At 42.2% G+C, this 25154-nt stretch overlaps 1 protein-coding gene across 4 annotated transcripts in view; it reads left to right on the top strand.

The window, feature by feature from the left end:
• The first annotated feature begins 5044 nt into the window (after positions 1 to 5044).
• FNIP2 (folliculin interacting protein 2) overlaps positions 5045 to 25154 on the top strand; it is a 50190-nt gene continuing 30080 nt past the window's right edge. For 2 of the 4 annotated variants that reach the window (XM_063156298.1, XM_063156296.1), the window contains exon 1: positions 5045 to 5156. In XM_063156298.1, the coding sequence (XP_063012368.1) occupies positions 5062 to 5156 (95 nt within the window). In that variant the 5' untranslated portion in view covers positions 5045 to 5061. Of the gene's footprint in view, positions 5157 to 21735; positions 22283 to 25154 lie in introns of those variants that run through there. The other 2 variants (XM_063156297.1, XM_063156295.1) reach the window with 1 other exon arrangement.

Here is a 25154-nt window from a genome sequence, read left to right as displayed (position 1 = left end):
CCTGTGACTTCTTGATAACAGTGGAAGCCATGGCTTTCAAGGAAAGGCCCAAGGTGTCAGCTAGCTGCTGGTCACTGCTGCAACATTGCAGGCTATCAGTTTTGCTGCTAAATTTCTGTCCCCAGTTTTGATACAAATGCATGTCCTGATATTATTGCAATTTCATGTAAATGCCTGTTTATCACAGTTACCACCAAAAGGTACTGAATTATCAATTATAATGACTGCAGTCTTTCTTATGTAGAAAATGGTTTTGGTCTGCACCTAATGTGGGTAGGATGGAGTTCCAGGTGAACTACGTCTGCATAGAGTTAAAGACAAGAGTGCAGCCAACAAACAGGAAGGCCCATGGCAGATTTCACCATTGAAAATCAAGGACACAAGGATTTCCAGCTAGACTCTGGATGGAGTCCTGGGCAGGAGACTTACAAATACAATTTACCAATGCTAAGAGCTTTACTGAAAAGAGGAACAAAACCAGGTTCTAAACAAGTGTTTGAACATTCACAGATATGTACATTTTTAGGCTCTTCTGGGGGAAAAGGTAGTGTACCCTTGCTTTAGGAAATTTGACAAGATACTTATGTACAGTAGTGATTCCAGAGGACTGTACTTATCACCTTCACACAAGCCAATTCTCTCCATATTACTTGATATTTATATTTTGGTGATTAAAAGAAGACATTCCTCATCTGGCATCTGGCCATTCTCTTTGCTTTTAACACCAAAGACTATTGAAAATTACATGTTTCATAACACACATCGATATTTCCCAGAAACTTTGAAACAATTAAATTAATATTTCCCTACAAACTCTCTTTTGTTTCTAACTGAATATGTGTTCCATGTAAAAAGGCAGTGAAACTGCTTATCTGTATTATGGCAGCACCTTTGTGGCTCTGTTCAGGGGCTGGGGAAAGTTGCTGCAGCAACAGCTCAAGTTATGTAATGTTTCAGCGAAGGATGAGTAAGCTGGTTTGCAGGGGGCTGCAAGCCCAAGCTTTCCTTTTCTGTCAGTTTCTGTCTGTGCATGTGGAGTGAAATCCATTTTACAATAGGTTTTTAAATCCTCTATGGAGAGTAATTTAGATTTAATGTGCTAAATAGTAATAATAACAATATGGAGAGAGAATAATTCTGGGTACTTCTTAATATCACATTTTACTTGGCATGTTTGAATAGGCATTAAAAACTGGATTTTATTTATTTTACAGACTCAAAAATGTTGCTGATGCATTGCAAAGTGTAGCAAGACTTACCTGTGTTCATGTAACCTAAACAGCATGAGTTACTGCACTAAGCAGTAAATCATAAACAAACATCTCAGATTACCAAACTTTTTGTTAAAACTTCAGAGTTTACCTGTTCTGGCCTCCCACTTCTCTTTGCAGTAACTCCAAAGGCTAGTTCTGACAACAGAGGTTTAGGAGCATTTTGGAATTGTGCATTCAGGACTGAGCAGAGTGGAATGAAAGCATCCATAAAGGAACTCAACATTTCATCCAGGTGTAAGTGATGGGGAAGCAAAATGTGACTCAGGAGACTTGGCTTTTAATCCTGCCTGTCCTGGCTATTAAACCTGGCTACATTTTCAGGAAAGAATCTTAAAAGAGATTTATGCAGTATGAAACATTGATATGCTTTCCCAAGCATTCAGCGATGCTGGATTTGAATGATCCTTTTTATGTATTGTCAGTTTCCTAACAAGGTCTCATCTATTTCTGCATTGAGAATCTGGCTCCTTTTCTGACTGAAATTTAAACAACTAAATTTTCTTTCTCTGCACATAAAGAGTCTGACTGTCAGGCAGAATATCAGTTTTTGATTTTTAAATGCCATTTTTATTTCCTGTATTTCCTAGAAGAGTGAGGGCTGTAGACACACTATCTTGCTGTAAATGATCTTTGCTTGACAGTGATATGGCTATTTTCTTTACATCTGCTCCTGTTTTGGACTCTGAGGTTAGTGAAAAATCAGAGTGCAAAATCAATCACTGGTATTGGCTTTGCCAGGGATTTTTTATAGCCCAAGTCTCTTTGGGGTGTGACAGTGCATTCTGATTGTGAAAATTATTTTGCAGTCCTTTGCTGTTTGTGCTGTTTTCCTTTTTTGTTTTATTTTTTCAGAAATGGCCTTCAGAACACTAGTGTCTTAATGTGTTGTTATCAGTTTCAGTAGTGATAGTCACACACATTAACAGAACACACTGAGAACTAATTTTGCGCTGAGCATCAGCCAACATGTAGGGTGCATTTACACTGCTATTTGTGAAGAGAGTAACCCAATTGTCTTCACTGACTTCATTTTTCTTCACATTTTGGAGTGGCATCCAGGCATAAAAAGTGGATCATTTTCAGATGAAACTAAACCATATATTTTTCAGCAATGCATTCGGTGCTCTTCAACTGCTGACATGCATTCTGCTGACAGGACCAGACTGCAATCAGTCCAAAATAAATGGACTGGTAAAATGTTTGTGTAAAATGTTTGTTGTGTGGACACTAGGAGATGACTGTTAGCCTCTGATTCTGTCCCCACTGGTCAGCGCTCCTTGCTAACACTGATACACCTTAGAGGGGCAGCCACAGTGTTTGCAACTTTAAAGTTTCTCAGGACTGTTTCTTGAGAAATGCAGTCCAGTGATTATTTCTGGAGCTGGGTGCCTAGATTCTCATTTGTGTTGATTACTGTGTCAACTGTGATGTCTTTCATCTTGTGCAGCCCCGCCCTGCTATTCACCTTTCTGTGAGCTATCATCATCACACCTCTCTCTTCTGTCTTTCAGCTTTGTTTGAGTCGATTGACTCTAGTAACTGGGGGCAGTAACAACATCCAGGCTGAAAGATTTACATTGGGTATTCAGTCTCACAGAGGAAGTGGTGAAAGCCCTCCAGAGAATGGACCTTCATACAGGATCAATCGAGCCTTACAGGATTCAGTTGGGTGTTACCAAGTGTGCAGCTGATTAGATTATCAGGCCAGTAGACAATCACCTCTTATTTCAAAGAGAAATCAACTTCTCCAGACAGTGAAAGGCTGACTCTGAAATACATTCACCACGTCTTCTACCACTACTGGATGCTGAGTTTGCAGATAACTATTGTAATGATTCTTTACAACCATTATAATAACCACTATTCCCCATGTCTCATCTTCCAGTTTCCTAAAAAGAGCAGGAAGTAATTGTGATTCTGCTTTTCTTGGGGTTTTGGGGGGATTTTTTGGTTGGTTTTTGTTCCACCACAGTATGCAGTGACTTAGCTGGTTGAAAAAGAGCATTTGAAGTCATGTTCTCTTGCTAGGTACATCGAGGTGTCATCCTGCTGCTGGGCAAAGCCACACAAACAATCCTTTCCCTCAAATTAAACAAACATAAAGCTCCAAACGATACCTAAATACTATAGCCTCATTTAATTATTTATGAATAGAATAGATCTGTGTGAAAATAGGCACCATTCCAGCAGACCTACCTTCCTGCAAAAATATTGCTCCTTGCCTGGTCGAAGACTAAAGTAAAGGTTCAGACTCTCCAAGGAAATCACAGTACTTCTACAACTGTATGCTAGGGATTTCTCTATTACAGATATCCTAGTCCTGACTAGGGAGAAAATCCCATTAAAATCTTCCTGGACCAGTGACAGATTTGCTCCAGTATGGAGCAAAATGATGGATGTGATCTTCCCGAAACCCCATGGATTTGTGTCAGTCTGTGAGTTTGGCTGGTGTGAGAAGGATGGATGGGAGGACGCTTGGACACCACATTCTGCTGTCAGCCCAAGCAGGGAGCCCTTTCTGATGCAGGCAGTGCTTTGCTCTTGCTTCACTGCAGAAACACAGTGTTGTAAATCACAAGCACGTCATTTACATGTGTGCACACACGTGTATGCAAAGAGCTGTAGAGAAATGTATTGTAAAAGACACATTATCCATGTGTGGATGTGGATGAAAAACTCAACATATGCTGGCAATGTGTGCTTGCAGGCGAGAAAGCCAGTCAAATCCTGGACTACATCAAAAGCAGAGCGGCCTGCAGGTCGAGGGAGGTGATTTTCACACTCTGCTCTGCTCTTGTGAGACCACACCTGGAGAAGTGCACGCAGTTCTGGTGTCCCCAGCATAAGGAGTTGTAACCATTGGAGCAAGCCCAGAGGAGAACCACAAGTTCAAGAGGGCTGGAGCACCTCCCATAGGGAGACAGGATGAGAGTTGGGGCTGTTCAGCCTGGAGAAGAGAAGGTTGTGTGGAGAGCTCTTTGCAGCCTTCCAGTTTCTGAAGGGGACTACATGGAAGCCAGAGAGGGACTGTCAGGAATTGTAGTGATGGGACAAGAAATTATGGGTTCAAACTGAAACAGGGGACGTTTAGGTTCGATATTACAAAGAAATCTTTTATTATGAGGGTGGTGAGGAGCTAGAACAGATTCACGGAGGTTCACAGAGGTTGTGGATGCCCCAACCCTGGGGGTACTCAAAGCCAGACTGGATAAACCCTTGAGAAATTTGGCCTAGTGGGAGGTGTCCCTGTCCATGGGAGTGCAGTCTGTGACTAGATGACCTTTAAGGGCCCTTCCAGCCCCTTCACACGGATTCCCCGGTCGGATGTAGGAGCGCACGCCGTTCCCCGGCACAGGCGGCGCGGCCCGGCCGGGCGCTGTCCCTTTAAGGCCGCCTCCGCGCCCTACCACGTGCTGGGGCTGGGCGGGGGCGCCGCGCAGCCAATGGGGACGGCCCGAGGGGCGCGGCGCCACCGCAGCCCCGGCCCCATCTCCGTCTGCCGGCGGCGCGGGGAGCGCTGCCTCGCTCTGCCCTGCCCGGTGCGCGGCCGGTGCCAGCGCCGCCGCCGGGAGCGCCCGGCCCCTCGCTCAGGTGACGGCTGGCCGCCGGCAGCGGCGCGGCTGAGCGGCCCGGCGCTCCTTTCGCCTCCTCTCGCCTCTCCTCGCCTCCGCGGAATGCTGGGCGGCTCCGCAGCGGCTCCGGGGATGCTGCCGCGGCCGCCGCCGCTCGCCGCCCGCTGAGCCGCTGCGAGGGGCGCGGCGGGGCCGCCGCCGGGCGGGAGGGCGGCATGGCTCCCACCTTGCTCCAGAAGCTCTTCAACAAAAGGGGCGGCGGCGCGGCGGCCCCCCACGGCCGGGCTCCGGGGGAGGGGCCCGCCTTCAGGTGAGCCGGGGCGGGCGGCGGCGGGCGGGCCCCGGGGGCCGCCCCGGCGAGGCGGCAGAGAGGCCGGCGTGGGGCGCAGGTGTGCCGCAGCCCCGCGGGTCCCCCGCCGCAGAGTTTCCGGGCGAACGGCCTGGGAAAGGGGGTGCGGCGGGAGGCACGGCCGCGCCGGGGTGGCTCCTCTCCCGCCGTTCCCTCCCGTTGGATCTCTCAGCCATTTTCTGCTCGAGTTGGCGGTGGCACGCCCGGGAGCCTGGGGCGCTCGCCCCCGGTAGAGGTGGGGGAGAAGCACCGGGCCCCCTGTCTGGCGTTTGTGCGCGGTTGATGGGATAACTCGTGCCCGGGTCTCATCAGCACAGGAAAATTAAGAAACGGCTTAATTGTTGTGACCTAAATACACGTGCGCAGTCTGGTGACCCGCTAAGCATCGGGCACCTTTCACTGCCCCCTGCTTTTGATACCGTGCGTGCTGAAACGTGAGGCTCAGTAGCTATGGATGCTTCGGGGTTTATGTGTATAACCTCTATATAATATCGATTCTCTGTGTAATATTGAACTTTTAATGTTTTCTAAACCTTCGGGGGCAGCATTTTGCTCGGGCTGGTGCTTTGGAGCTTTGTTCGTGTGACATCTGCGCTGCTCACAAGACCGAGCGGCCCGGTGAGCACAGTGACAATCACATGCGTGCCCCGTAACCTCTGTGCCTGTTTTGCTGGGCGGCATGAGTTGGCCGGTCTTGTGATCAGATGGTACACGGGGCTCAATTGGAATCTGGGCTTTAAACGCTGAAACTAATAAGGATGGTCAGGGAGAGCAGTGGGCAATATTTTGATCTGCAAAATGCCATCGTGCCAAGTATGAAAGACCACAGTTGTGGAACCATTGTAATTCCAAAGATGGTCTGTGCGGGATATTGCCATTTGTGTGGCTAAAGTTACAAGATCATGGAGAGCAATAGTGTAAGATGAAAATGTCAATATATTTGGGTTACAAGGTGATTCCTCTGAAAGGGATTTGACACAGTCTTGGAGCTGCATTCATATTAGAGAACAAATCTGGTGAATTTTGTGAAGCTGCAGAGTCGATATGTTGCACTTGTTACTGCAGATTATTTTTCTGTCACTACTACTTCTTTTAGCACTTATCCACCTTATGAGCTAAATATATCCTTTAATGTGGAAGAAATATATCCTTTAATGTGGAAGTTTTCCACATCGAAACTGACAGTTCCAGACTAACTCTATTATTTTGCATATTCTGTGTCAGAGACCAGAGTTGTGAGTTCTGGATTACTGGATTGTTATTGGATTATCAAGTGTCTCCATGAAGGCAGATTCCTTGCACAGTGTGTTTCCCCCTAAAATCAGTAAGATTATTCTGTCTGGAGTATTTTGTGAAGTTAGGGATTGTACTTTCTCCTTCTTTCTGTTTTTTGGGTAGGATATTCCACACTTGCTTTTCAGTTTAAGTAACATTTAAGTTATGTGATGCTTTGCATAAAAGCTATTATAACGAAAATACTTCTGTAGGTACCCTTCACCCTTTTTATCCCGTTTTTCCTCATTCCTTTCTGTCTGGCTTTTTTTGACGCATCTAAGGTTAATAAAATTTTTGAAGTATTTTACATGTGAATGGAGGGGTTTTTTGCTTGTTAATGTTAAGCTTCTTCCTTACAACTTTTAAGTATGCTGTAATGCTTTTTCTTTCTTTCCAGTGATCTGTTCATGATCTGCAAGAGCATGCTTACAGGGTCTGGGAAGCTTTGCTGCAATGCTTTTAATAGACTTTCTGTTCAACTGTAATCTCTGTTTGAGTGGAGAGATGTGATTTCATCTAAGTAAAGTAGGAAACATAATCCTTTGGTAGCTTCTGTATTAATCACATACTGCTGGTCAATGTTGGATGCAAAGTGGCAGAATCATTTTCTAATGACAAGGCTGCCTTTTTAGGGATCTTTAATTGGTTTATTCCTTCCAGGTTTTGGTTAGTGAGGTCCCTCCATGCTCAGTATGTCTGGCAGTGTGTAGCTCAGTTAAGGGGTCCTGTGAGACCAATAACAATCTGTATCCTTGGACTTTCAATTGTTATGAATGCCTTGGAAGCTTAAGTGTATTCACACACCCTCCTTACCCTGAAAAAGAGAGGAATCACCAAAAATCTATTTCGTAGATAATGCCTCCTCAAATTAATGTGATTTGACAACTTTTTCCAACTGTGTTGTTGGAAAGCTTTGTGTTTTCTAGTCTTCCCAGGAACACCAGAAAAAGTTCTGTTGCAGAAGGCTATCAACCAGGCTTGCATTTTGCCTGTAACAAGCACTGCATATGCTCATCCTGTTGCACTCTCTTCTTTAATGGGAGCTACATCTTGGCCAGAGGTACACGCTCCTTCTGCTCTGAAGGAAGCATCAAGCTTCAAGGTCTGTGCTGCTTACCAGGATGAGCTGGCACTGCCTCAAAGAACAAGAGACATGGAGCTTATGGATGAATGTGGAGCCACAGGAAATTATTTCTTGGGTGCATGAATATGAACATATTAATTTGGCTCAGGAGTGCTCTTTTAAAGAAAACCTCTAAATTGTCCCACTAACTGCACTTTGGCTCACAAAGCCAAGTGGCTTTGGTGCATAAACTGGATTCCTGGTGGAATGAATGAAATTAGAACGTGTGTTCCAACCACTAATGGGCATTCAATCCCTGGGACCATACTACAGCTGGTCAAAAGTACAACTCCAGAGCACATGTAGTGTGGGTGTCAGGTAGCAATGAATGCACTCTGTGGAGCTAGTCTGGGCTGCATGACATGCTCACATGAGCACAACCTTTACCTGCAGGGTGAGGAGAGTGTAAACATGAGGTGTAGATGCTAATACAGAGCTATTGGGATAGCAGGACTTTCTACTGGCCCAGACCTCCCTTCAAGATAATGGAAGTATGAAGTGCTAGAAGGGTAGTAGTTAGAGTTATAGAATAGCTTAATTCATTTTTTACAAAAATTATAAACCAGCTGGAATAGACGTGTATTAGTGAGATATTACATTTGTTCTAAGCAGTTTTGTGTACAGACTTGAGCTTCTCTTTTTTTTTACTGCTGCTTCTTGCTTCCCTTAACTAAATATATATATATCTATGTGTGTAATACATATGTAAAGATGGATGTGTGTGTATACACACTTCCTTGTCAACAGAGGCACTTGAGTGACTGTAATTGAATATATTTCTTCTTAGCCTCTGAGTCTCTGGGAAAACCCTAATTACTTTGTGTGCAAGCAATATGTATTTATGTGGCTAAATTCCCCTAAAACTTCTTATTTCCTTATCAAATGTTGCTTCCCATACAAAATTGGTTTAGCATAGTTTGTACAATATTTTGGAGTGCTACCAGAGTAATGTATTCAGCAGAATCATAGATCAGCTTGTGTTGGAAGAGACCTTAGAGATCCTCTAGTTCCAACCACTGCTGCCTTAGACAGAGATACCTTCCACTAGACCACACTGATCAGAGCCCCATCCAACCTGGCCTTCAACATTTACAGGGATGGGGCATTCACTACTTTTCTGGGCAGACTCTTCCAGTGTTTCACCACCCTCACGGTAAAGAATTTTTCCTAATATCTCATCTAAACCTATTCTCCTCGTTTGAAGCCATTGCATTTGTTCTAAAATTTCTCTCTCCATAATTTTGTAGGCTCCCTTCAGGTACTGGAAAGCAGCAATGAAGTTGTCCTAAAGACTTCTCTTTTCCAGTTTGAACAGCCTCAGTTCTCTCAGTCTTTCATCACAGGAGAGATGCTCCATCCCTCTAATCGTGTGTCTCTCCTCTGGACTTGCTCCAACAGGTCAATGTCCTTCCTCTGGTGGGGACCCCCAGAGCTGGAGGCAGCACTGCAGGTGGGGTCTCACAAGGGCAGGGCAGAAAGGCAGAACAGTCTCCCTGGTCCTGCTGGCCACGCTGCTTTTAATGTAGCCCAGGACATGTTTGGCTTCCTGGGTTGCAAGTCCTGCGTCATGTCCAGCCTCTCACCCACCAGCACCCCCAGGTCCTTCTGGGCAGGGCTGCTCTGAGTCTGTCCATCCCCAGCCTGTGCTGATACCAGGGTTTGCTCTGACCCAGGTGCAGCACCTCGCATTTGGTCTTGTTAAACCTCATGGGATTGCCGTGGGCCCACTTCTTGTCCAGGTCCCTTGGGCTGGGATCCCATCCTTCAGGTGTGCAGACAAGCACAGCTTGGTGTCATCTGCAGATTTGCTGAGGGTGCACACAATTCCATCACTGATATTCCCCAAGGGACACCACTTGTCACTGATGTCCATCAGGACCCTGAGCCATTGACCAGTGCCCTCCAATCAGTTCCTTGCCCACTGAACAAACAGCCCATGAAGTTTTAGGGATTGCATAGAGTATAGGCACATAGTATCCCAAGATCTAGAATGTCTCAAGAGCTAAGCAAATATTTGAGTAAGGTGTTGGGGGATGGCCTTAAGGAAATTGATACGGGTTGCAGATAGTTTGATTTTACTTAAATTGATAGCAGTTTTTCTGTCATTGTGTTTACCTGACTCTAGAAGAAATTTCACATCTCTGCTTTTCTGCATTTTTCAGCATAAAGTCTGAGCTTGTCCTTGAACTATGGATTCAGACTTCACCTTAATTTCAGTCTTTATAGTTTGATTTGGTTTTGGGTTTTTTAAATGAAAATAAATGTCTTGGAGTTTTTGGAAGACTGCTTTCACTGCTGAATATATAATTTATGCGTTGCAACCTGTGATTAAATTTCTTTGATATTGGTATGTGTAGTGAAGGACTGTTGTAAAGTAGGGAATAACTTCATTTCATGTGTTTTTTTTTAAAAAAGGTTGTGTTATTTCAGCTGTGTCTGAAACTTGCATGCAGTCTATTTCTTCAGCTTTAAGTATCAGCTGCTCCTTCTGGTGTCTATAATGGAGCGGATGTCATGTTGTAGCTGCAGGATATCTATCTGGTAACAGTTTGTTAGCTTTGGTATATGAGATCATTTGTTTGGCAGCTGGTACTAGTGATTCCCTTGGTCATAGTACTGAAATGCTTGGTGAGCTCCTACTTGCTAAGCATTATTTCACAGCATTTATTACCAGCCTGGCAATGTTCCACCTTCTGAAAAAGGAAAGAAAGCAGTAGTGAGCTTGGAGTCTGCTTGTATGTCAGTTTGTTCAAATGAAGCACTCCTCAGAATGTTCTTGTGACCTAATATGGGTTTTTTCTTGAGCTTCTTGCAGTTTTGTAGAGATCCACACAGCAGTTACCCTACTGAGCACACATGTGCATCTTCATACATGGAAATACCCATAAACATCTGGCTGTAAACCTTTTGAAAAGTATTTGAAAAAAATTCAGTGTTTTACATGCTGTAAAAGGGCAATCCAGCCCAAGGCCAGACCTGAGCATGGGGGCAGGACAGGTCAAAGAGCAGATCTAAACTGTACACCATTTCACAGACAGCTGAAGGTGAGCCTCAGGCTGCAGTATTACACCTTTGCACTGGTGTTATTCTTTAGCTCACTTTAGGGATGAAAGACTAAGTTCTGCAGAAAGAGATTTATTAGAGTCTCACTCAAAAAACCAGCTTAGACAGGAAGTAATTGAAAGTATGGTCTTTTGACATGGAAACCACACTTCCAGCCTGGGGCTTTTTTGGAGGAAAACAAGCCCCAAGTCCTCTGGTTTTGAGCTTAGCAGGAGCTAAGGCCATTTCTGCATTAGTTGTTTGAATTTCCCCTCCCCTAAACACTGCTGTCACTGAACAAACCCTTGGTTTGCTCTAACTTTGCTCTGAGTCTAGCTCTATCTCTCTTAATGTTGCAGGAAGACACCCTGTTTTTTGTTTTGGTTTTTGTCTTTGTAACAAATGACAAAAAATGTGTGGAAATGCACCAGCTACTGACATTCTGAGAGGGATGGCTGTACCTTGATTATTTAATTCCATGAAAAGATGCTTTATTGCCTGGCAGTCAAATGAGTTCTGCCTGTGGGTTATCTTGTTTCTGATTTACAAGTAACTTATCCATGGAGTTCCATGTGTTTATTCTAAAATTGGTGTGCAGTTGGATAGTAGATGCTTGATTCCTTATTCTTAGGGCACTTCTGCTGTTGACCTGTCCAAAACTGGGTGAGTACTGTGCTACATACTGTGCTCAGTGGAAAGTGATTTGGGGAATAGTAGCAGCAGAAAGCCTTGGATGTACCTTTCCTTGGTGGCACAACTTAAAGCAGGAAACACTGCAATTTAACACAGTGATGCTAATGCTGTAGTGGAATAGCTGTAAATGGCTTGATGTGAATGAGAAAATAAAGCTGCTTGGGGCTGAAAAATGTGGACAAGCATTCTTAAAAGCTGAATTTGTGGAGAAACGTTTTTAAAACTGATGGAGGCCTTTGTTGCCAGTAGCGGGTGGCTTCATGTAAACTTACATAAACTTTGTAACTTTTCTTATGTAAACTAAGTTCAAGTTGCAAAATAGCTTTATTAAATTTCGGGGGAAGGAAGATGGAAGAGTTTTCACAAAAATGTTTTAGTCATTAGTCATCATATCATCCCACTTTGGCGTTGAGGGATGTAGGTGTTTCCAGTGCATGGTAGGGGCCCTCAGCTGTTGCTTTGGTCTGAACAGTGAGTAACAGCAGACCAAATGCCCTGAGATAGTAGATCAGACAAAGGAGTTGGGGTCGAGGGGACAGAAAATGGAGTAATTTTTCTCATACAGATAATCCCTTGTTCTGACATTTTGGTACTGTTGAAGATGCTGAGGACTTCCTTTGCAAAGAAAATTCTTTAGATTAATACTCACTATATGTGCTACAAACCATGGTGATGTACCTGTTCCTTTAAGAATTCCTTCTGACACTAACAATCATGTACTTTCATCATGTACTTTGCACCTTAGTGATGTTCGTGGATAGCTTCTGAAGAGTAAATTCAGATTTGGAGTCATGTGTTGTGTTTTATATTTGTCAAGAGTTAGTGCTAAGTGTACCCTTGATTAAGAGCACACTGTTGTCTTGTATGCAGCTTAGATGAAGCGTTGTAAGAAGAATGTTCTTAGGCTGTCCTAATTACCAGCATTTGCTGTGTGAAGGTTTCCATGGGTACATTTCTTAGGCAGAAGATGAGGAATGCAGTTCTGTGGGGTGGTGGTGAACACGCTTGCTAGAGAGAATACGCAGGAAAAGGAGGACTTTGAATGGGGTACTCATGTGAAGAGAGCAAATATCTGTCTGCACTTTTTCTGTGTGCTTCCTGTGATAGTGTCAGATTACTGCTGATCTGACTAACAGGCATGGACAGGGCAGTTCACCTTTGCCTGTCATGAATCAGCTCCTCTGTGTGTGCTCCACCTATGCTGCTTCTTAATCTTCATGCTCAGGTTCTTCTCTGTTCTGCTCTCTCCCCAGTGTAAGTGCCCTTCTCAAGTCACCCCATTTGCCCTATTTGTCTGGGTTTGTCACTTGAATACCTCAGTAATGTCATGTTTTAATGTGCAAGACAAGCTCCTGTGCAGGCTACAAGACAAAGTGTTCTGAGACACTCACTGAGCAAACGAGCTTAGGAGTTGTGGCAACAGTGCTCTTGTGTTCCCCACATCCATAGGGCAAGTGCAGGTGCATTTACCTGACCAGCAGCTGAAATGTCTGTGGTCAGCCAGCACACTTCTCATAGGGGTGAGATTCTTAGAATTGTACTGATAAACGGGCACGAGGGCTTTACATCACACTAGCTGCTGTTAGAACTGAGTCATGATTCTGCTTCCATAGACTTTGCTGAAGTGAAACTTGAGCTGTAATGTAATTACTGAATTAGTGTGGAGCTTTCTCTGCAGGATGCTCTCACTTCAGTGCAATACAGCTCAGCTTTTCTCCTCCAAGGTGCTCAGTGAAATTTTAGATGTACTAATGAAATCAGCTGTATTAAGTAAACAATTGACAATATTTATACATTTTGCTAATAGAGATGCTAGCAGTCTGAATTTGGTATTAGCACTTTCAAATTAGAAATCTGAACACAGTAGTACTTAATTTTTTATAATGGAATCGGGAAGTTTCTTACAATAACTCAACTTTTGTTTTCACTGAGTTTACTGACTTTTGTGAGAGAAAACAGGCTTGAATGAACTCAGTGCTCTGAATTTCTGTGCAGAGTATTTGTACTGAATTCTGAATCTGGATGTTATCCAACACCTGAAATTGCTCAACTCTTGGGGTTGGGTTTGTAACGCACAGCTCCAGGAGTACAGAAAATCTGAGCAGAGTACATTAGATAAAGTTTTTGAAGGAAACCCCAGAGAGAAGGCTGTACAAACTGTTGAATACATAGTCCTGAGCAAGTTATTATTTAGTTATTATTTCACTGAATGTGGATAATTTTACAGAATGTAATGTTATAATGTTAAAACCCTCTGTGGTCTGGAAAAGATAGTTACTGCAACTTTTTGAAATCTGCAATTCACAGAAATTATTTTATGTTCAGACAATTTTTTTTTTTATATCTTCTGTTTTTTTATGTGGGCACATGAGCTTGTCCAGCTATTGCTGAACTTTTGAGTGCTTGTGTCTGCCACATTTGCTTGCCTTTCCTTCACATTCCCCCAAAATGACCTTTTAAAATCTTCTCATTTAACACCCTGCTCTGTAACTTGTGCTCTAAAATGGATTGTACTTTTTAGGACAGATCGTTCTATAGGAAATGTCATGAGCCTTTTGTTTCTGAAGTGTCCTGTCTTGTTTAACAGCTTGGGTTGAACAAGGGGGGTGGAGACCTGTGAGCTGCTGGGAAGGAAGGTACAGGAGCAAGGAAGAAGAAATCTGGTGGAGAAACCACTTTGCTCAGCTGTGGAGCAGCAGGGTTAGTCCATGCATATGAAGGCTTGGTCTTGGTGAATGGCTCCAATGTTACAAAATGCTACTGGAGTCTCCTGTTCAGTGCTGGAATTGGGCATTGCCTGGACATTTGTCACTTCCACAGTAGCACTGATAGAGCAGTGTTGAGATGCTCTCAGTGGTGTCTGTGTAGAGGTCAGGGATAGAACCAGCTCTTCTTACAGTAGTCTGTGTGAAGCTGTCACACCAGGTAGGAATGGTTATGGAGGGCTAATCCTGGGCCGTGTTGAGAAGGCTGGAATAAAGAAGAGGGATTTAGTGGCCACTTCAGTTCACTTAGCAGACAACCACAGTGACATGCACCTTAGCTCCTACTTGTCTTGGCTTTTAGCCTTGAGGAAGGTTGCTGTCCCGTGTTAGCCACTTCAGGAGTGCAACCTCTGCCCTCCCAACTGTTAAAAGCATTTCTAGATCACATCAAGTTAAAGAGTTGGAAAAATTAACCCTCTCTCCTTATAAAAGTAGTTATGAGATTTGCCTGTGCATATAAATCGTGCTTACAGAGCCCTAAAATGATTTCAGACACAATTCTAACTTAGGGAGTGGGTGAGTAATGCCTAATGACTTTGGTACTTGGGAGACTTGGGTATAGATGTCAGTCACCTGCTCTGGACTAGATCACAGTACAGTTGAGTTCAAAAAAGTTCAGGTACTAAATTTCTTGTGCTCAGAAGTTCCTGGAAGCAGTCTTACAAACAGGGCTATATTTGGGAATGCTTTTGAATTGAACTAGGGAAAATAACATCTATTTGAAAATAGCTATTTCTGTTTGTCACTTTATTATAGCACTTGGTGCTTATGTACAGCTGGACTGGATAATGGATGCAGGGATAGGTGTGCAAAGAAGATGAAAATGCAATCAGAACAATGTATTTTGTAGTGAATGTGGGTTTTTGAAACAGTCAACTCAATGAACCCATTGATAATGCACATTGATAATGTATCTGTCCAATTTCTTTATTTTTAAGCAAAACACATCTGTGTAGAGTGCCAAAGATGACTTGAACCTCTGATTAAATAAATAATTCTGTATTTGGATTGAAATGTGTTAGTGTGTGAACTAGAAATTTGATTGAAATTTGATTTGATTTTGGCTTTTTGTTCACATTACTGAAGCACTAAAAGGTGACTGTAGTCTTCATCAGAGTTGTGTTCTTGGTCCCTGTTTTGACAGAAAGTAAAAAGAAAGTGAGTTTTGTTTGTATTTAAATGAAGTTATCCTGAATCTGTAGTTGTTAGGATGGCTTCTAGAGAGTCTGCTCTGATAGACTTCATTTCAGGAGTAAATCAGGTCTGTTATAAAGGATTTTCTTGTACACTGTTTTTTGGGGAACACTAAATGAGCTTGACCAGTTTTTACCTTCTTGTGAGGAGGAAGGCTTCTAATTTGTCTAATAATTGCTACATAAGCTTGCTGACTGAAATTTGTTTGCATCTATCAATGTGCAAATCATTCATATTGCAGGACAAGGATGCAACTGAATTTTCTGTGTGATTTTTTTTTTTTTTTTCCCTCAAACATTTCAGGATTGATGGACTGATACTTGGCAGCCAAATGCTAGCTGGGTGTGGTCAGCTGTAATTACAAGCAAACCTGACTGGATAAACTTCTAAGTCTACTATAATACCAGTGTTTTTGAGAAAATGTTTGAGATCCTATGTGAGTAGTTTAGAGTGGTTGGCCTGCTTTAAGGAGGGGAGACTGTTTCATAACTTAATGACTATTTATACATTCAAAGTCCTACGCAATTGGTGGTAAACAGAACGTAAGTCTTTAGCATAGTGGCTTGCAGCAAGGGTAGGTTTGCCCATGCCAGTCAGCTGCAGGACTGTGGTTTGTTTGGTTGGTTTTGTGTGTATTTTTTTCATTGAGAAGGTATATGGTATGAGTGATTTAATTGCCATGATCTTCTGCACATGGTCCCAAGGCATTTTTCCTTCCCTTTCCAGTGAAACTTGAAAATAAATCTATGTAAGCCTTCAAGATTCAGTTCTAGTTACTAGAAAGCTACTCCATGTGTTGTCTACAAGAGAGAGTTAAGGAAAGTGTTTTGGATGGAATAGACAAATTATCATAACAAAAACAAGAGGAGCAAAACGTATTTTTGGCCATAACTAGTGAAAAATGCCGGAGCTGACGTTATATCCGTCCGTGTTATCACCTCATTCAATCTAAGTCAGGATTTCCTGGCATTCATCTAGACCGAAGCAATGGACTTTGCTGTTCATGCTGCAGCAACTTCGGGTGATCAAGCATGGCTACTTGTGTATGTGTTCTTTCCCATATTCTTGCCAGTTGGGTAAATCAGTACTTTCTCATAAATATTCAACTTAGTTTTTCTTCCTTCCCTTCCTGGTTATTGCAGACTAACTTTTCAGCTACAATCTCTGTTTAAGAAGGATCAAAACACATCTTGTTCTTACAACAGTTTAACATAACCATTTACAGAGGTCTTACCAATATTGTGTTAGCTGGTCAAAAAAACTGGGCCGCTTTAGCTCTCAGCACTGTTAGAGAGACACATGTGATATCTTTTCATAGAATAGGAATTTAGGAGGTAAATATTAATTTCTTTGTAAGTGAAGTGCTACTGCTGAGTTTGTGCTTTTGGGTTAGATGAAACTGACCCCTTCTGAAGCAATTTCCCTTGGAAGAGGGCCATGGGGTCCTTGGATAGCACTTGCCTCTAGCCCTCCTTGAGTGTGTTCTTTTGTACAGTGGGAGTGCGTGTTCGGAACCATGATGAGAAATGGGAACTTGCAATCTTTCTGTGCCCCTGGAGAGAGTACCCTAAACTTCTGTCTGTAAAGCTTGAGAAAGTGCCACATCCTCTGCAGTTCACAAAGGCCTCTTGTGAATGCAGTCTTTTCATAGTAGAAGTGGAGGAAATTTCTAAAGAAATGGTTGCTGTTAACATGCGGGTGTTTTTAGCTACTTGGAGTGAAGGTGTTCATGTGTGTTACAGCAGAAAAAATTCATTTAGCTAGAAAAAATTGGGGGGGAATGTTCAACACCAGGCATTGTTTATCTCTCTGTATCTATGTATTTACATATGTCCAATAAATAACATTTTTTCTTAATAATTTTTTTCATATTCTGAAAATAATCTTTTGAACAAAGATTTAAAAGCTGTATACAGAATCTTCCTTAAATAAAAAGAATAGAATATAGGGCTCTATAGAGGAGGGAGAAGGAACAGGAAAGAACAGGCAACCAAACCCATGCCTCAGGATACCAACCCTAAGGTGTGGTGATGTGTGACTTGGCTTGCTCACTTATGTAGGAGATACTAAGGTCTGAGATCTCTCAGGACTTTTATACAGCATTGCAATGGAATAAGAGCTAGTACAGTGCTATAAATACCAGATTCTGCCTTGCACTGCTGCTCAGAATTCTCCTTCAGACAGATGTACAATGTGTAGCTCTTCCTTGCGTTCAAGAGAAGGTGGGGAAAGGCAGAGGCAGGATAAAGGATTTCTCTTAATCTCATTTTCTGGCAGAGGCAGTTCCCAGACGTGCCTTGGCAGTGTCTGTATTTAGTAGCTGTGTTCCTGGCCGCTGGCCCAGTCACATGGCGCCGCTGGAACAAGTGCCACGGGAGTGATGCATTAGCTGGGAGCCAGCGCTGCGTGCCGCAGGAGCTGGGGTGGCCGGGCCGGGCAGCGCAGGCGCCGCACCCAGCGCTGCCCGCTCCCGGATGGAGCTGCTCTTTGGCTCCAGTCAAAGCTGGAAGCTGGTTATTGCAGGTGCCTTGAAAAAATAAACAGGGAAAGGAGCACAGTCAAATCCCAGAGAGTGTTAAATTACAAGCAAATTTTCAGTTCTTTGAAATGATCAAGATCATTGCTCTGAAACAGCTTCTGCAAAATGCTTGACTTACTTTGGGTCAACTGAGCTCTCCTGACTGTTGGAAGCTATGGCGATGACGGCAGAAAGTGGGATGCAAAGGGGGAAGTTGATAAAACTAAGCACAGCTTTCTGTGTGGATGAAAGAGCTAGGTGGTGGACCTAGGGTGCTAACCTTACTGCAGACTTTGCCTTTCTTTGTTTAAAGACCTAGTTTAACAGAATCCACACTTTTCTTCATTAAGAAAGAAGAAAACCATTGTAAAACACAATTAAATGCATGCCTTTTTTTCATGCAACTACAAGTCTTTAGCTCTTCTCTTTGCTAATGAGAAATTCCGCTTCTGGAGCTAGCAACTGAGAGTGCTCTCTCTGTGCTATATGTGGTCCTACTTCAAACAATGTACTTTCTGGGTGTTTTCTTTGATTAGGGTTTTGTGTTATTGTGGGTTTTATTTTTTTATTTCTACATTATTACTGAGATGCTCTATGAAAGCTAGCTCCCAAGCTTCAGACTTGTAGATAAGCCAGTGAGCAGTGATGCCTGATAACACAGAGAAGTTGAGTTCTGACGCACTGGTTTAATGGGCTGCTCTTGATGTTTGTGGAAAGCTGATGTCTGCACTTCATGGTGACTCCAGCTTGCGTAGATCTGTTTGTTAACCTCTATCAGCAGTGTGTGTGTTTTGTCATTTTTTGTGCATGTCTGTGATGATACTGCTTTGTAGCAACAAAGATGATGAAAAGATGCTTCCAGCCTAACAAAAATCCAGCATATTGTCCTTTCCTAAGTTGGGAATCTGTGGAATTCTAGCTTTGCAAGGAACAAATATATCCAATATTGTTTTGGATTTCGTAGAGGAGCATACAGAATTAACCTAAAAAGAGTAACCTTTCTGTACAATGATTTTATACCTAGAACTTTATTTTTCTCCACCTGAACTCTTTCTTCAGGAAAATCTGTCTTGAGAGAGAGAGCAGTGCTCCAAATAATACCTTCCTTCACTTGTTGCGTGACTAATCTGCAATGTATCCCGCCTAACTTGTGTGAAACTAGTAACTATGTATCATGCTTGAACAAGGTAGTTCATCTGAGGTTAATAGAGCTTTGCCATATTAGGACTACTTTAAGTCATTGTGGAAAAGGAATGTGGTGTGGCATCAGCACAACTCTTCCATATCTGAGGTTTCAGAACGAGAAGAAACAATGCAGGGTAAATGAGGCAAATTAGGAGGGAGGATAGAAACCTGTGTTCTCCATAAGCTGTTCTATGGACTAAAAGAGGGAAAATCACTATTAAGCAATCCAAAAGATATTCCACTTCTTCCTAAAATATGTATTTTGGCACTAATCCTGAATGTCTGGATCTAGGCATTTTTTGTGTATCAATCCTGCTTAAGTGTATGTTTTGCTAAAAGAAATGCTCACTGAAACAACAGGTATGATTCAAAATTTTCCTCAAGCTTCTCTAGCCGCTTCTAAAAGCTGTTTGGAAAATAAAGCCTTGCATGGGTCTCAGAAAATACTCTTATATTGAAAACAGTGCTTAAGTTTTAGTGGACAGCTGTAACTTATACAGAAAATTATTCTGAACTACATCACATACATTTATTTCTCTTCCCCCACCCCAAATTTTCTTGCTAAAGTGTTACCTTGAGTCGAAATAGTTGAGGTAATTGTCTTGCAGTGAAGATGGACAGGAAATGACCTACAAACAGAGCAGGTGACATGCTGTCACATAGCCTAGAAAAAGAGTGATTAAATTCTGCTTCACAGAGGATTATATCTGCAGTGCAGGACACTTTCTTCCATTTTCTGTGTTATCTACTTTATGGACTGTGTGTGTTTTCCATGTGTGGATTTATGTAGTATTTTGTTGTTGTTTAGAAATTGTTCTGTGGATTTGCCATGTTAATTCCCCAGGTACTTTAGGATTTGTGTTATTCTACAGATGATTGCATTTACAGATGTAGTGTTGTGAAGCCATTCAGTGAGCTTACAGGAGTTCCTTGTTCTAATGCCTGATGGGAATTTGATGAATGTTCCAGAATTTTGGTTTGTTTGGGGAAAGGGTAGTACAGGAGTGAAAGCTATAATTTCCTGATCTTAGTCAAAGTGTACTATTTCACTTATTTCATTCACACTTCAAAGATTACTGGTAGCACTGGTGTTTATAGTCTTCCTCAATGAGGTGAGGTCTAGAGTTGTCTTCTCCTAGATCATTTAAGTCACTTGAGAGCAGGCCAAAGATTTCATTTGTTTGCCATACTTGGGAGGAGGAGTAATTGTGATCCAGTACTTGTCACTTCTCTGGGGATTGAAGTGGAGTTGGTTTTTTTATTGCTATTGGTTTCCCTCAGCAACAGAGCAAGTTGTTCAACCTAACCTTGCTCTAGATTTTTGCTTTGCTTCTGTCCAGATTTTGGAGGTTGGGGTTAACTGTGATTACAAAATCATTTTAAGGGTGCTGTGCTATTTAGCAGGCAGCACGTAGCGCTGGGTTTTGAAATCTTGCTTCTAACTCTGCTTGTCTGGTTGACCATTAACGAAGTGATTTTCCCTTTTTAACCTGGAAGGGAAATTGCAGCACAGCTGTTATCTTATAAAATGTTTAAAATTTTACTGATGGGGAGAAAGCCCATCATAATTCACGAGAGATGTGAATTATGAGCAGATATGTCTGGATAACTTTTTAGTGCAAAGATGGGGAAGAGGACTTTGTTCTGCAGTAGAATTACCAGAGCCTAGGAGAACATCCTGTGTGCAGCTTTAGTCACTGCAACACAAAAAATGATATTTAAGCTGTCAGAGAGTCCCCAGAGGAGGGCAACAAAAATGATGGGGAGAAGGCCTTGGGGAGAAGTCATATGAGGAATGGCTGAGGCCACTCAGTTTGTTGAGCCTGGAGAAGAGGAGGCTGAGACAGTTGCAGTTACAACTTCATCAGGAGGGCAAGAGGAGGGGCGGGCACTGATCTCTTGTCTGTGGTGACCAGTGGCAGGACCCAAGATGGCCTGAAGTTGGGCCAGGGAGGCTTAGGTTGCATATTAGAAAAAAGTTACTCACCTAGAGGGTGTTTGGTTACTCAAACAGGCTCACCAGGGAAGTGGTCACAGCACCAATCCTGACAGAGCTCAAGAAGCATTTGACAACACTTTGGGGCAGAAGTGTGACTCTTGGGGATGCTCCTGTGTGGGCCCAGGAGTTGGACTCGATGATATTCTGTCTTCTGTGGTCTGATTCCTTTGTTCTATTCAAAAACTTAAATTTACTTGGTCAGGAGTATTTTATTAGATATTTTTGTCATCAGTACTGTTATTGAATTATTTTAAGAGGCACGTGACTGTAAATGCTCATCAAGCAACTTGAAGTCTGCAACCTTTTCTCATCGTTTTCTTTCATACTTTTTCAAAAAAACTTTTCCAAGTACTAGTGCCAAGTTCTTGTCCAAGTATAAGTAGTTCTTGTCTTTAGAAATAAAAGCATTACAGTGCAGAATATCTAGCATGTTTCTTGGTGTTGGTAGTTGGGTTTTTTGAACTGATAACCATATGGCAATGATGACGGATTCTTACTTGCTCCTAAGCTATACCGGGTTGCTAGGGGTTGTCAGATGACACTTGCTCACATGAGAGCCATTAACAGGGTGTTGTAGCCAGTGTTAGAACAACCTTGCAACTAAGGGCGAGTCACTGCAGAAGCAACTATGCCTTTTTTTTTTTTTTTAAAGAGGCCATATGGTTCAGTCTTGTGACTACATAATTGCCAGCTACCTAAATCACATACCAGGAAACAAACATAGCTAAAGTCAATATTAGCTGTTGTATCTGCTACAGCTTTGCACCAGGCTTAGTAGGAAAGCCTCTGACAGCAGCAAGAGCAAGTCCGCGATGGCTTCTGAAACCTGAAAGTCATGTCTGTTCTGTCTGGAATAATTGCCGAAGTACATTAGCTACAGCTGTCCTTTTGTATTAATGGCTTATAGAATATATGAAGATCGTTTTGCCTTTTTTCCCCCCAGCTGGAAATTCGGCAGACTGTGTTCCTTTATAGGGAAGAAAGCTGATGGTAAATTACCATTGTTAATAGTTGATCGATAGTGAAGAAACTTGCTTGAGGCTCTTTCTCTTCAGCAGGTATTTAGTTTCTTTGAGGGAGTTTTACACGAGTATTTGTGGCTTAGAAAATGTGTGGGGGTACACCAAAAACTGCAAATGGCACTGGGGGACCAATAGAAAGAACAAGAAACAACAGTGATGTACCACTTGGAAATAATCTCTCTTGTACCAAATTGGATGAAAGAATTAGAAAGTCTTTGAGAGATGAAAGTGTCAGCTGTGGCAACAAAGTGACTAGACTGCTGCAAAACAGGTATGCATGTAACTTTTTTTGATGTGTATGATTTTTGATGAAGGACATTTTTATGTAACACTAGATTTATAATCATGTGCTGAAAGGCTATTTTGTAAATAATTGAAAAAGTTCTGTTAGAAACTTATTCTTGCTGATAATAATGACTGAAACTCCAGAAAGTCTTTCCTTTTTGAAACTGAACTGACATACTTGACTCTGATCAAGAGTCAGATTTATGTATATGCAAACTGAGGCATAAAGGGTAATTGCCTTTCTTTTCAATTAAGGTTAAATAATCTTACCTTCTCTTTCTAGTTTCCTAATTAGTTTCCCCTCCTTTACTTTTTTTGCCACCTCCTGTGTTAGTGGGTCAAGTACTAACAGTGTGTGGAGCTGACAGGAGAGAATGCTGTGAAGTGGGGGAAGAACAGAGAGGGGAACCCTCTGCTTTACTTGTGAATTACCTCAAATTCGAGCATTACATCAGAGTAATCTGAAGGGGGAATAGTATTTATTTAACTTTTGTATTGTCCTTTTCAGACATGTGCCAGCGCGTCTCCAGTGTCTGACTCTTTATAGCTATGTAGCTGTGTTAAAAATATGGTTCAGGGTGGCTTTTTCCAAATTCTAGCACCCAAGGGTCTTAGAATTAGTATTCTACATTCAGGATTGCTGGCCTAAGAAGCAGAAAAGTGTAGATAAATATACATAGCTGTGTCAGTCTGTTTGGTTTTCTAGCCTGTAGATGCTGCACTGGAGGAATAAGGGGTTAGTCACTTTCAAACACAGTTTAAGGTCAGCTGAAGTAGTTTTTGAATATAATTGAATAGGTCACTCTTCAGTTATTGCATGCATGCTGATAATTATAAAGGGGAAGCAAAAGCTTTCTTTGTAAACATTAGAGTTTGGAGATCTATATTAACTGAAAATATTTATTCAGGGCAGAATGAGGCAATTTTTTTGTGAATTTTTTCCCAGAACAAACAAGTTTGCTTTCTCCTAAGTAAGAGAGATCTTGCCTCCATGTGTCATAACTGTAATTGAAGAAATATTAGAAAAAAATAGAACGTAGCATGTGTAGGAGAAAATAAAGCAAGCTTAAGCTTCTCTGGGGAGAGACAAAACTTTTTAGGATATCAGTAAACTGTTCCAAACTTGTGGCTTCCTTTCAAAAATTAAAAAAAAAATCAGTAGCATTTTAGTATCTGTGGTAGACTTGGTTCTACTGTCATATGAGCACAGCTTGAGTTGGTTTATTTATTTTGACTTGAAGATAGTGTTTTTAGTTCTGGTGTCTTCCACCTGTGGTAAAGGTCCAATGTGAAGGTGAGGCTGTGTAATCTGTGCTGCTCCGACTGATGGTGTTGAAGGAGCCACTTCTTCCTTTGATTTTTGGCATCATGCTCTTGTCCTTTTCCCCCTTGTTCTGGCCTTGGCCTTTTAAGTCCTTTTGGAACTGGCTCCCCTTAGGGAGTCAGCTCACTAAGCAGACAGGGAACTGACTTGGGAACAAGAAAACTCAATTAAAATCCCAGCTAGCCTCAATACTTACTTGGAATGGATCAGAAGCATTTTCTGTGTGCCCTTTCCTAAAGGTATATAATTCTATGGACAAAGGGAGTTAGTGTAAGTCATGCTGCCACCAAGAGGTGCAGGTTCTTCTTCCTTTCTACTTTCCTTCTTTCAGGTGCCTTCTACTTCTTCCTTTCTCCAACCATGTTTCTGGTCCACTTTCATGTGCTTGGACAGGCTTCTGTTGCTGCAGAGAATTCAGTTTTTGGGAGGGTCCAACAATTACCAGAGCAGACACAAGTAACAGAAAGGGTCACATAGTTACAAAAAGGGGTGAAAAGACATGTGGGGCTCTTACTTCTGTGGTCAAATTAGAAATCATGTTTAGTCAGAACAGCCACATTTAACCTGAAATGTGAACATATACACAAGATCATGTTAATTCAGCTGATTTTTAAGAATATGCAGGACCTGGCATTGCTAAATAAGCAATAAGCTGATACAGAGGTAAGGAAGTAACATTTTGGGGTTTTGGTTTTGATGCATGTGAAAACAGAGCTGACCAATAAATCTGCATACTGTCTGTATTCTTCAACACTCTGCTTTTAGGAGATGACTGAATACTCCTGCTGTCCCTGTTTTGGGGGAACTCTTACATAACCTTGCTTAAACAATAAAAGGTGGAAGTACTGTAAGCAGTGCTCATCAGCTTTTGTGATGGGCATAAACATCCCGGTCATCTGGCTGGTCTTGGGCCTTCTGCTGGATTCCATGTGGAAGTAATGAGGCTACATGGACTTGTATGCCTGTATAAATTGCCTATAGATGTGCTTGATGTTGTCAAATGAGGATCTCTTCTGTAATGGGTAGATCTGCTGCAGGAAATGCATCTGTAAGCAATGGCATCATTAAAACATAAGTTTGATATTTGGTGAGAACTGCAAGAAGCATTGTCTGAAATTACTTCCTTAGATTTGGTTTGCTGGTCACATAAAACTCTGTATGATAGATTTTGTGTAATTTCTTAGCTTGTTGCTGTCTGGTATTAAAGAATCTGTTGGTAGTTTTGGCAGATTGCAGCAATCTTTAGTTCTAGCATGTTGTGTGGAAAAGGCTGTTAAGTTGGCTTCTACTTGAGCATAAAATCCAGTTCATGTCTTATACAGAACTCAGCACTGCATGAACAACATGAGGTTTGCTTTAGTGTGTAATGAGGGAGAGTTTATTTATTAATGAGGAAACCTGAATTCATGCAACCCAGCCTGCATGCAACCCTGCATCAGTGGGCAGATGCAGGTCTAAATTGGTTCAATCTGTGTCTGAAATGAATCTTTCTCAGTTTAGACTTGCAAGCCTGCGGTCTGAAGTATGGATGCTG

This window comes from Melospiza melodia, chromosome 5, assembly GCF_035770615.1.
Source record: "Melospiza melodia melodia isolate bMelMel2 chromosome 5, bMelMel2.pri, whole genome shotgun sequence".
NCBI classification, from domain to species: Eukaryota; Metazoa; Chordata; class Aves; order Passeriformes; family Passerellidae; genus Melospiza; species Melospiza melodia.
This window is presented reverse-complemented; position numbering and strand designations above follow the sequence as displayed.